The sequence below is a fragment of the Condylura cristata genome, unplaced genomic scaffold (genome assembly GCF_000260355.1).
Source record: "Condylura cristata isolate star-nosed mole 26May11 unplaced genomic scaffold, ConCri1.0 scaffold00010, whole genome shotgun sequence".
NCBI lineage: Eukaryota > Metazoa > Chordata > Mammalia > Eulipotyphla > Talpidae > Condylura > Condylura cristata.
In genome coordinates, this window is record NW_004567111.1 from 46,754,666 (window position 1) to 46,767,569 (window position 12,904).

General features: G+C 34.4%; 1 protein-coding gene across 1 annotated transcript in view; it reads left to right on the plus strand.

Annotated features, from left to right (window-relative positions):
- The window catches only part of NBEA (neurobeachin), a 512,054-nt gene that overhangs the window by 452,767 nt on the left and 46,383 nt on the right, over positions 1-12,904 (plus strand). Inside the window, exon 49 of the mRNA XM_012723168.1 lies at positions 6,895-7,047. Within this exon, the coding sequence (XP_012578622.1) occupies positions 6,895-7,047 (153 nt within the window). The remainder of the gene's footprint in view (positions 1-6,894; positions 7,048-12,904) is intronic.

The following is a 12,904-nucleotide window of genomic DNA, read 5'->3' on the forward strand; positions in this document are numbered from 1 at the left end:
GAAACACTTGCTACTATCCATATAGATATGCTTTATGCTAGGAGGTTCAAATTCCTGAGTCTACTGGAGGTGAACCTTTGATGCTTATACATGATGCAGAGGGAAGGTAATTTCAATATAGGCCCATCATAAAAAGCAAGCAAAATTCCACATACACAACCTGATATAATACCTAAAAAAGACCAATAGACCTAAAATTATAGAAGCAAAGAAGTAAAAATAAGAGAAGTTAATGAGCTAACGCTCAAAAAGATTTAAAAAAAAATCAGTGAAACCAAGAACTGTCTTGTTGAGAAGATAAATAGCTAACAAAAAAAGAGGAAAAAAGGAAGAGCAAAATAATAATAATAAACAATCACAAATGAAAAAGAAGGAATCACTTCAGATAGCACAGAAACACAAGGAAATCACTATGAGGAACTATTTGCCAATGAATTCTATAACCTTGAAGAAATGGACAAAATTCTAGATTAATACAGTCTTCCAAGACTAACTCAGAAAGAAACAAATGAACTGAACAAACCAATCACAAGCTTGGAAATTGAAACAGTAGTAAAAATTCTTCACAAAAACAAAACCCCAGAAACAGATAATCTTACAAATGAATTTTATCAAGCTTCTAAAAAAGAACTAGTGCCTATCTTGCTCAAATTGTTTAAAAAAAATACAAAAAGAGACTTAAGAGTTAAGTCTTAATGCTGTCACCACAACAGCTTGATCTGCTCCCCAGTTTGTCTCTGGTAAAATCTTTTCACCCTCTGCAACTCTGACCTATACCCCAATTCTTCTATATACTAAATCTTTACCCAAAAAAAAAATATATATATATATATATATAGAAGAAGGAATCCTACCTAGAATGTTTTAGGATGCCAACATTACCTCACTACCAAAATTAGACAAAGACACAAGAAAGAAAACTATAAACCAATACCCTTTTCTTAATGAACATCAAAACAAAAATTTCAACAAAAAACTAGTAAATCAGATTCAACAATATATCACATGATCAAATTGGATTCAACCCAGGGATGCAAGGTTGGTTTATTTTTTTATTTTTTACTCCCCTAGTCATTTCTTTTTATCTACAGCTTGTGTTCAATGCAAACCAATTCCATGACATGACAAGTTATTATTAATCAAAGCATAAATATATAAACACAATAGGATATCCAAAAATAGATGTACTACATTCAGACGTTAAACAAAAAGGAGTGTTCATTTATACACAAAGTAGCTTGAGGTTTGGTGGATAAAGTTGTTTCTACATTGGTTTCTAAACAAAAAAAAAAAAATGACTAGTTATCAAGTCTGCTGTGGCCATATTAGGTATTGAAACATCTAAGCCTCAGTTCATGATCATGTAAACAAAAGACTATAGGAAGTATGTATTTTTAAATAAATTTCTGTGCAGTGAGGCTGTCATGAAAAAGATCTACGTTCTAGAGTCAACCCTCCCCCCAAAAAAATAGGTTCTAACAATCTACAAATATTTACTGATAACAGAAATTTTTTTTTCCAAATTAACTATTTTGATTCATAGCTTTGAAAAAAGTGTAAAGTTTTTCTGAATTTATTGCAAGTTAACTTCCAGCCTTTACTTCCCAAACATCTGATTTAGTTAATGCCTTTTTAATTTCAAGATTTTTCAGTTTTACCTTGAAACAGATCATCATTAAAATTGTAAAAAGTTATTTGCCATATGCACTAATAAAAAGCATTTTTGAGGGGCCTCCTTGGTGGTGCAAGGGGATAAGTCACAGCACTATAAAGCTATCCTCAGCCACTGCACCTCAAGTTCAATCCCTGGCCAGGGACCTTTCCTGTCTTGCCTGCTGTACCTGTACCCCAGTTCGTGTATGCATAAAGAAATCTTTTTTAAAAAAGCATTTTTGAAAATTAGTTGAGGTCAATGTACTTCTACTCTTTGGAATCAGTTTAAATAAATCTGGCACTCCTGTTGATTAGGAATACGTGATTCAGTGCATAAGCAAAATTTACTCATTATACCTGGATTTGAGCTAAATTCCAATCCATTATTGCCATGGCACATGTCAATTACTACATAAAAAGTCAAATGCAATGTCAAATCCAAAACCACAGTGGAAAGAGCTCAGTTCCCAAGACAACAGTTACAGTTTAACAATATAATAGTTTATCTGGAGTAAGTCAGCATTAAATTAGTACTACTGAAACAATACATTGAGATAATACATTGACAGAAAAGATCCCTGCCATCATGGGATTTCCATTACAGTGGACGTGAATGTATAAGTAAATAAAGAATATAATAATCACTATACAGGAAATCAAAACAATTTGGAATCAATATAGAATGACTGGGTTGCTATTTTAAAAGACAAAATAGTAAAGTAAGTAAACAGACATTCTGGATTTAAAATGGGTGGGATTGATTTTTGACTTTGCCACCATTGCAGTGTAGTTGTTAGCAATTCATGTACCCTTTCTCACTCTGTTCATATCTATTAAATGGGAAGAATGAGAATATGATGGAATTTTTGTGAAGATAAAGAAAACACATGGAAATCACTTAAAATAGTGCCAAGACAGGGAGATGTAAATAAAGGTACTTGCTGTCTTATGACTGAACAATCAGGGCCCTCCATGGTGGCGCAACAGCTTGAAGTGCATTATGAATAGATAAAGCATTATGAGGCTACCTAGGCCACTACAGGAGGAGTTCAGTCCCTGGCCAGGGGGTTGACCCACACGGCACAGCAGACCTCTCCTGACCCACCCACTGCTCCACTCAACACTGTGCTTCATCAATCTGCCTGTTCCGCCCCACTCTGTCTCCAGTGAATCGTCTTGCCCCATACACCTCTGGCCTGTACCCCAGTTCTGTATGCATAAATAAATAAATCTTAAACAACAACAACAAAAAGATTAAACAACCTGAGGTCATTTTAACTGATTCCTTGTCTCAGGAATACTTCCAGTTATCATCATCTTCTTGGACCTAACAGTTGAATCTCAGAAACAAAAGTTCATTATTTTTTAAGTAAGCATATCTTTTAAATAGTATAAATGTGATTGTAAATTATGGATTAATGTCCTGTATTTAAATACTGAAATAAAAGTGCTGCTTAAAGCAAAATTTAAAACCAATAAAACTGAGGCATGAAAGTTTCTGCCCACTCAGCTGTCTCAGCAACTTCTCTGTAGACTTATTGTGATTTTGCTTTTTCTCCATTCTGCAGCAAATAAACCCCAAAACTCCCAAGTCTAAACTCTAGGGTTCAAATAGCTTTGATTACTTATAGTTTGGGCCTTTTGAAACTTTTAGGGACTTTGCACATATGCAGCGATTCAGGAATTTCTTGGTGTTTGCTTTTCCAAAATATGCCTGTTTTGTTACAGTTCTCCTACTGGAAATCTGAGCATCTCTTGGTCTCTTCAGGTCTCTAGCAGGTTTCACTGACATCCTAGTTAATGCTAATGATCATTCTGGTTGACCAGTGAGGACAGGAATGGAAAAAACCTCCTTACTTAGGAAATTGACCTGAACACACACCAGCTCAGTTTAACTGTCCAGGAATTGTCCCCCTTAAGTGCTCTGCACCCCACCTTTCTAAACAGCTACCGGGCAGGCCTTTCTTGGACATATTCTTCTCCTTGCTGGCAGTCAGCTATCTTTTGGTCCCTTTTTTCTACAATGCTTGTATTAAAATGAAAAAGATTTCTCCACCTCCTAACCTTGGGTTCAAATTTGCCCACAAATTTGGACCCATTTTTCTATATTTACATTGACCCTTTTAAACTTAATTAGAATAAGAAGGCAACTCTTTCAAAGTGCAAAAGTTTAACCCCTGTTTCAGAGTTTACTTCTGTGTTTACTATTTTTCTCGTTTAATAAAGTACTTCTTGGCCCTTTTCCTTTCTTGAGACATTCTTCCAACCATCTACATATTTCTCAGGAAATTTCTGACACTAAAATAATTTTCATTAATATCTTTAATATTGAACCTGCCATGTGTAAAAAAAAAAAAAAATTTACACCAAAAACCAAAAGCTACGAGGGATTCGACATAACCCTTACACAATAAGATTTGTAAGTCTGCTTTTGCCCAAACTGCTGTTAACATAAAGTTCTAGGTTTCTGTGTCTTTTTGAATTAAATTTAATGACATTCAGGGAAATGGTACTATAATAGTGAGCAGGTTAATCATCACATTTATATGATGCTACAGCACAGAATAGGAAATGGTATGTGTGAAAAACAGTACAAGCACCAAGACAGCTGAAGATAAATTGAGACTCTTCAGCTATTTAAACAAAAATAATTCTATGTTGCTTTGTGCATGTAGAGATAGACTCTGTGTAGGTATAAGTTTTTAGATATCTGTGTTCTCAAGGAAACTTATTTAGTTCTAGCGCTAGTACACGAACGCAAGTAAGTGATGGAATATGGTAAGGGAACTGCTTGACTTATATTTATCACATATAAATCTCCATCCACGCCGAGCAACCTCAGGAGCTCACATTCCTTTTACGTTTCTGGAGCATTCGGAATCCTGTTGCTATTCAGTGTCTGTTGTAGTGCAGGCAGCAAGGCTGGATCCGGGCAGACAGGTAGAGTCCAGGAGCCCTCAATGGCATTTTTCAGGCTTTTGATGATTTTTCTGCACCACTGATAGTGAGGCAGCCAGGGTGTCAGGAGACAGGCAGGCCTCCAGCAAATCTTCATTCACTCTCTCTGGACTCTGGTGTTCTCTCATGGCCGCTTCCTCTCGTAGCTATTCTTCACCTCACTCTGCCCCACTGCCTGCTGTGCCCTTACAGCCTCAGCCCCAGGCTCAGGTGTGCCCTCTTCCCACGCCCACTCCATACTCCAGGTGTCCGCCATCAGGCCTGCATGCCCCGAGCCCACACTCCCAAGCGCCTCCTGTATTTAAGGCTGCAGGTGACAGCTGCAGAAGCCAACTGCACAAAAGCCTGAGCAATAAGCAATCTGCATATACCCTCCAGTGTCATACATAAAGTGGATAATGTCAAAATAGCATTTAAAAAAAAAAATTTCTCATCTTTAAGTTGCCCATGTTTTCTCAAGTGGTGAGAGTACTATCAAAAGGAAATTGTTTTTTCTTAATGCTTAGAAATAATTGAATAAACATTGTCATCATCAGTTTGGACTACCATACTCTCTGTTACCATAAACTGAGAAGTTTGTGAACAACAAAAATGTATTTCTAACAGTTCTAGAGGCTGAACGTCTCAGCTTAAGGCTCCCAAATAATCAGCAGGTGAGATATGGCATGGTTCACAGATAACCTCTGTCCTTTTGCTGTCTTCAACTGGCAGGAAAGGAAGTACCCTCCACCCTCTGACCTCATCTAATCCGAATTTCCTCCCAGAGACATTACCTCCTAATACCCTCACAGAAAGGGATACGATTTAAACATTTGAATTTTAGGGAACACAGACTTTCAGCCCATAACAATTACATATTTCTAAGTACATTGAGTACAGATGTATAAGAAACAGTTGATGCTTCTACCTTCTAATCAGTCACCATACATATAAATATACCTTTACCAACTTGTTCCTTCAGTGCAGTGATATACAAGTCATGCTGACCCAGCCCCAAATGTAAAATCATTGTAATCATTGCTAATAGAGCAATGATGTGCCAAGACACTTCATAGCCATCTAATCCATCGACTAAGTTATATCCTATTTGCAAACAAGGATGTTTACATATTGTGTTTCTTTCAGCTTATTACCATATTACTCTTCCATGTTGTAGTCACTGAAAGTTTACATTAATTTATATGAATTTCACTATCCTCCCAACAGTTTATTGTAGCCTATATGTCTTGTATACAGTTTCTCTTAATATATATATTTGCCCTTGGTATGAATCATCTAACTAGCATACAGATAGTTTGGCATTCCAGTAAGATATTAAACCATATATTAGATACTATTCACCAGTTTTCCTGCTCTTTCTATACACATAACACAAGTTAATTTTGTATCTAATTTATAAAAAAAACACTATTAAAGTGATAAGCATTAAATATTTTCACATCCATTTCATTAACTCAGTGTTTAGTGGTTAATATAAAAATAATATATTTTCCAAATAACAAGATAAAATTGAATTGATAAGTCGCATATTATAATTGCCAGCATAGTCAAAAAGAAAAGTAGAAACTATTACATGTTTGTGGTTTTTTAATCACAGTGGTTAAACTGCACTATACACTTTATTTCAACCTACATAGTTCATTAATAGAATATAGAAAAGGGAATGCTGTTGAGCAGCATGGAATTGTATATATAGTTTTAAATGCTTGTTACTAATGCTGTAAAAATTGTTAATTCCTATACCCATTTCTTTTCTTTTCTTTTTTTTTTTTAAAGATTTATTTATTTGTGCATTCAGAACTGGGGTACAGGCCAGAGGCTCAGGGGCGGTGAGAGGCTTCACCAGAGACAGAGTGGGGAGCAGAACAGGCAGATCTACGAAGTACACTGCTGAGGGGAGCAGCAGGCAGGTCAGGAGTGGTCTGCCACACCATGTGGTCACCTCCGGGGCAGGCAGGAATCGAACTCATGCGAAAGTGGCTTTAGCTTCTCAGTACTGTGCTTTAACCTGCTGCGCCACCAGAGAGGGCCTATACCCATTTCTTTTAACTAATCTGTGGCAAAATAAAATTGAAAATATTACAAATTATCAAATGTACTATTCAAGAATAATGTGTCTCTTCTCAGACTCTTACCTAAAGAAAGTTAAATCAAGAATAAAATGTTGGACTTAAATTAAAAAAAAATTGTTTTAATCAGCTTATAATTAACAAGTGAAAAGTTACTAGTTTTATTCAATTGATTTTTAAGTTGTTTAATATGCTACATTTTTATTCCTGGCAGGAACTAATTCCAGAGTTCTATTACCTACCAGAAATGTTTGTCAACAGTAATGGATATAACCTCGGAGTCAGAGAAGATGAAGTGGTGGTAAATGATGTTGATCTTCCCCCTTGGGCTAAAAAACCTGAAGACTTTGTACGGATCAACAGGATGGTAAGAGATTTTGGTTTTGCCTGAGCAGTCATCAGGAAGTAAAAAATATTCTGTAGTTTTGTTTTACTTCTAACAATTAACAAATTATCATTTAACCTCACAAAATACTGGGTTAAAATTGTAAGAGAGGGGAAGAAAGCATTTTTTGTTGTCTTTGACAGTGCTCTTTATTGTAGAGTAGATTTTCCTTTTATGAAGCCTAATAAAGAAACGGTAATTTGGTTATATTTGCTCCCTTAGGAGAAGACAATCAGATGAACATCTGTTGACTAATGTAACAAATTCTAAAATGCCCAAAATAGTGTCCATTCCTTATCTTTGTCTAATAAATAAATCTGTACTCTTTTTACTCTGAAAGCATTCAAAACAAAGTAATTTAAATTTAGAATACATTTGTATGTAGTAAATTTTAAGCGGTGAGACAATTCTTTAAAGGCAATATACTTAAAGGTAACAACCTTAGTAAGCATTCATAGGTAGAAGAACATCACAGTTCTTAGAATATGCATGACAGATATTTTGGTATTCCAGTAAGAACTGTGCAAATAGAATGTTTATACTATTAATATATTTGTATGGATATTAAGGATATTTAAATCTCAAAGTGGTTATGAAAATGAGCCACTTTACAAAACAGCCTTTCTAGTGTACTATTGTTCTCAGTCATTTGAGGATTATATCAATAAAGTTAATATCCTAAAATAAGTTTTTTTAACCCTATTTCATGCACTCCTACTTTTTTCCAGCTCTCTCATAAATATGTTTTATCATTTTTTTTAACAGCCTATATAGTCAATTCAGAATCCAAATAAGGCCCACATATTACAGTGGAATGCACATGTTGCTTTGGCCCATTTTTTTGGTTAAGAGGGATATATAACTTACATAAATACAGAAATATAATTCATAGATCATATAAGTCACTGCTTTAGTTATGGAACTTTTTTATCACCTTATGAAGAAGTCCAGTACACTAGGCAACTACTCTCTTTCTCTATGCTTTACCTCTTCTGGACATTCTATCTCTAGAGATGTAGTTGTTCTAGATCTTTCATAAAGACAAGTTCATATAATATGAGGTTTATCTCCTCTGTGTGAAAACGGGGCAAGGGAGACTTCACTGTCAGTCACACAATCTCTTCTATTTTGATTATGTTTTCTATCTTTAAGAATTATTTTTGATATTTTTTTTAAACTTACAGTAATTTAATGCATCTATGTTTAAAAACACTATATATGTAACCTGAAATATTTTCTTCCCCTTTGGGAGCATGTCATGTATTACACAAATATTTATGTAAAGTTTCTCTCATTGCTCAGTCTATAAATTGGCACTTTCAGATGTATGGTGGTATTTCATACTGTCTCCTTGCACAAGAAATTATTACTTCGATTTATATTTAATGTGAAGGGTTTATACTTCCATAATACCTGCTTCTAAAAATCTGTACTTAATTTTAGAATTGGTACTCCATCATCACCTCACTGTATTTACTTGTATTTCATCTATTTCTCCTCTAATGTTTATTATTTTATTTCTTCAACTTGCTTGTGGTTTTGTTTTTCTTACTTTTCTCATCCCTTGAGGTGGGAGACAAGGTTATTTATTTCAACTCTTTCTTGATATGGGTCTCTATTGATCCGTACTTACCTCTTAGTGGAGCTTTTGCTGTTTCCCACAAGTTCTGAAAGATTGTGTCCTCACTTTCTATTTTTCTAGAGATACTTATTTTTCCTTTGATGAGTTGTAGACTTAGTCCTTTTTTCCAGTTTAAAAGTTTTCCTCTATTGTTTCTTTTAAATACATTTTCAGTTCCCTTTTCCCTGCCACCCCCCTCTTCTTACCCATCTTGTATCCCTATTATTATGTTTCCAGATAATTCTCAGAATATTTCTTCTTCTTCTTCTTCTTCTCCATTTTTTTCCATTCTCTCTTGTCTTTTCTACCTGGACTCCCCTACTGGCAGGATTGCTATGATTATATAAGGGGGTAGGTAATGTGAGGGAGGTGTGGGCTTTGCATTTCCAGGTGTGAAGAGGTACTGGGTATTCTAGATCACATGAGTCAAAGTATTTGACTTTTCCAATATTCTCAGCTATCAATACTTGTTTGTTACAACATTATTAATATAGAGAAACACAAAGTATTTTTTGAGGAATGTAAGACAACCAACTTTCCAAGTTTCTAGTAAGAAATTAATAATAACAAAGGGAGGTAAGGAGAAGAGAAAATAAAGGGTGGTTAGAATTTAATTCTTCTTATTGCTAGTTTTTCTGCTAGGTGAGTTTTTGTTGCAAAATGAAGGGAAACTGGCTATATTTCTATTGCAGTATATGTTCCAAACTCCAAATAATTAAATAACGTTGGATTACAACCTATTTGCAATTTTCTGTCTACTTCTATGCACAGATACTTTCTGTTTTGACTCTGTTTTATAATTCATTTTTAATCATTGGCACTATTACCTATTTCATTATTCATAGGATCACCTCATAAGATATTTTAAGTCTCATTTTCTTAGAAATAGCTGATTCTCACTAAATGGTTTCATATAATTTGGGTTTTAAGAGAAGTAGGAGATTAATCATTAAAAGATACAACCTAAGAAATGATTGCTATACTGTAAAGACAATTTAAATTCTAAAACAGATTTGCCTTCTTACTTTGAGAGACTAAAACACATGAATGCTAATTTTGAATAATAAATTATTTTATTTATAATTGATCAGTGTACTTCTGTTGCACTTCAGTAAAACATAGGAAATATTTTATTTCTGATACTAACATTGCCAGTTCAAAAACAGTGTTACTCTTATATTTTGTCACTCTAACAGATGAAGCATTGCTGAGCAAATTTTAACTAAGCTGAAATACAGTGCTTCTTGAAAATAAATTTCACAGTACCATTGTAAATACATATTCATCAAGGCAGGTACACACAGTGGACTAAGAACTATAAGGATTGTATATAATAAGGTAAAATTATGGCCACTCAAAAATTTGTCCTCATATATTCAAAAGAATTAAATTTTATAACTGACTGAAATATGATATATGTGTGTGCATTTCTGAAAATATCACAAAACATTTTCAGAACTCAGCATTTTTACTGTAAATATTAAGTTCTAATTTATGTTCATGTTGAAATCAAAGAATCAATGCGCTAGGTTTTCTGGCTATCCTAAACCAAATTCCTATTATTTTAAAGGTATTAATGAGTCCAGTGAGAAATTATGAACTAAATATTTACTCCATAGAGTGAGTACTACACACAAATCTCCAAGCCTTGGTTCTCTCAAACCCCAGAAAGCCATGGCAGTTTAAATAGACAATACATAGTATATGTCTACCTCACATGTCATAGCTTGATTGAGAAGTATCTTTTCTCTGGGTTTTCTTTGAAGGAGCACTACATAATTAAAAGCAAAACTACCATATATTTCAAGAAGGTTCTGCAGTTGTAGTGCCCATCCTAGGTTGCATCAGAATTGGAGATTAAATACAAGCCAAAAACACTCCTTGGAAACATTCTTAAGTATGTGAGTCTGAAGCTTTGGGGTTATCAAGTCATCATATGTAACAAGTTGTGTGTCTCTACAGCACTTTTTCCTCCTACAAAGCTTCCAGCACTGCTCTTTTTCTATTCAGAGTTTTCTTTTACTGAACCATGCTCATAGTTTCCTTTGTTCCAACTTCTGGTCAGTTTTCCCATTTTGCTGATGGGAAATGGTCAGACTGACACCATGCAGAAATAATGCCAGACATTTATGTTTAAACTAGAAAATTTAATCAATTTTGTATCTGCTTCTTTTTGCTTAAGGAAGGAGTATTTATTTGATGGAAATATTTCTAATACAATAAGCCTGAGGAATAACAGAACATATACAAGTGACTGTAACATGTAGAAAACATAGATAATGTCTTCCATGAGCATAGCCTCCATTTAAAATGCTATTTTATAATATTAAAAGTTTCTAACAGTACTTACTGGATAGCTCATATAGGATTTAGCTGCTGAGAAAAAAAAATGTGCTTAAATTATTTACAGCTTGAACTGGAATTATTTTAAACTATTTTGAGGTATTCTTTGTAGTGAGCCTAAAGTATAAATGAAAATGGATGCCATATACAAAAAGAAAACGGCATCCACAGTACTAAGAAACCTTTAGAATGGGTATGAATTAGTGTTATATTTCCATGAACTGTCCCTCCTTTTATCACATTGCCATTAAGAAAGTCAAGGCAAAAAAGGCAACATAATATTTTAAAAGGATGATTTTTAAAATATCAATATTTAAATGTCATCCATATTTTTTACCTGATACAACAACTAAAAAGACATTTGATGCATTAATAGGAGCCTTTACTTAAGTGTGCAATATAATTTCCCTTTCTGATTAAAAAATAAATAAAATAGTAAATTGATTTTAATGATCTATTTCTTTTAGTCCATAGTTACTTTTTTTATTTGGGAACAATAATAACATGTAACTGGTTAGAGTTAATGATGTTTTGTTACTATGGGTACAAGAATTGTGTTTCACTAAAGTATTGTGAAAATCAAATTTTCTCTCATTGAAAAACCTGGAAAAGTACCACAGATATTTTTAGTGGTCTTTTCAATAATTTCTAAATGCATTGAGTTCCTGCATCAAGAATTGTCTAATTTATCCATACCAAACTCGGCTGATTACAACCGACTTACTCATGAAACATTAATAAAGCACTGTGTTCAGTTCTAACATGATTATAATCTGACCTCCTCACAAAGGACAGAAATAGAAAGTATCTCTGATAACATTACCCTAATGCTGGGTTCATCAATCATAATCTGCCCTTTTTTAAAATTTGTTTTAGAAAAAGGCCTTTCATGGATGTGCGCTGCTAATCTCATACACCCCAGCAGTTCCTGGAGCTGGTGGGCCAGGTGCAGAGCAGAGCAACATGCACTGAGCAGAGAATGCCAAGTTCAGTAGTGTTTTACTTTATTTGCTACATTCTCTGTAAGATTTTCATATTTTTAAAGAAAAAGTCTATTATAGATAGGTCACAGTTTGCATTTAGGTTATATTTTACTATAAGCAACTTGATTTTTAAAAAGGATTTTTAAACAAATAGCATAGCACAACAATGTTAGAAGTCTTTGGTAGTTACTTGAAATACTGAGTTTGAGCACCCACTCTACCACTGTTACGGGCAATCCCAATGTGAATTGGGTTAGCTGACTATGGGTCCTCACCCATGCACTTAAAAGGACTTATATTAAGATTAAACTGCAGGAATTCACAAAAGGTTAAAAATGGGTTTATTTACAAGAGAAAGGGAAATAACTAACTCAGGGAGAAAGAGAGAGAGATAAGGTTAATATGTCCTACCAGTTATGCTGACCTGGAACCCCAATAGCATGCTGAGAGCTAGCAAAAGCCAAGAGACAAGCCATGAATCAAGAGGCTAAGAGAGCCTTCCCCTCCCAAGCCCACATGTCTGGTTTTATATCCAACATAACTGCTTAACTATACCCTCAGGTACCAGCAGTCCTCCCTTTGGTGATGATGGGATTTGTAGTTCCAGTGTCTGGGACTGGTTGGAGTCCACAAAACCTGTATCTATAGAATTTGTTCAGGACATCCTTTCCCCCTAACATCGCCTGTAAGCTTGGATACCATGAACTAATAAGGACAAATACCCTTATTGGCACCAATATTAATCTCTGAAACTGGGGTGGTATTTCATTGAGAGCCAGCTATGAATATGCCATTATTGAAAGCACAAATAATTTAACATGAATCCTACTCTAAGTAAAGCTAGAGTAAGATAGAGGAATTCTTCATTTATACTAGTCACTATTAAACTCTA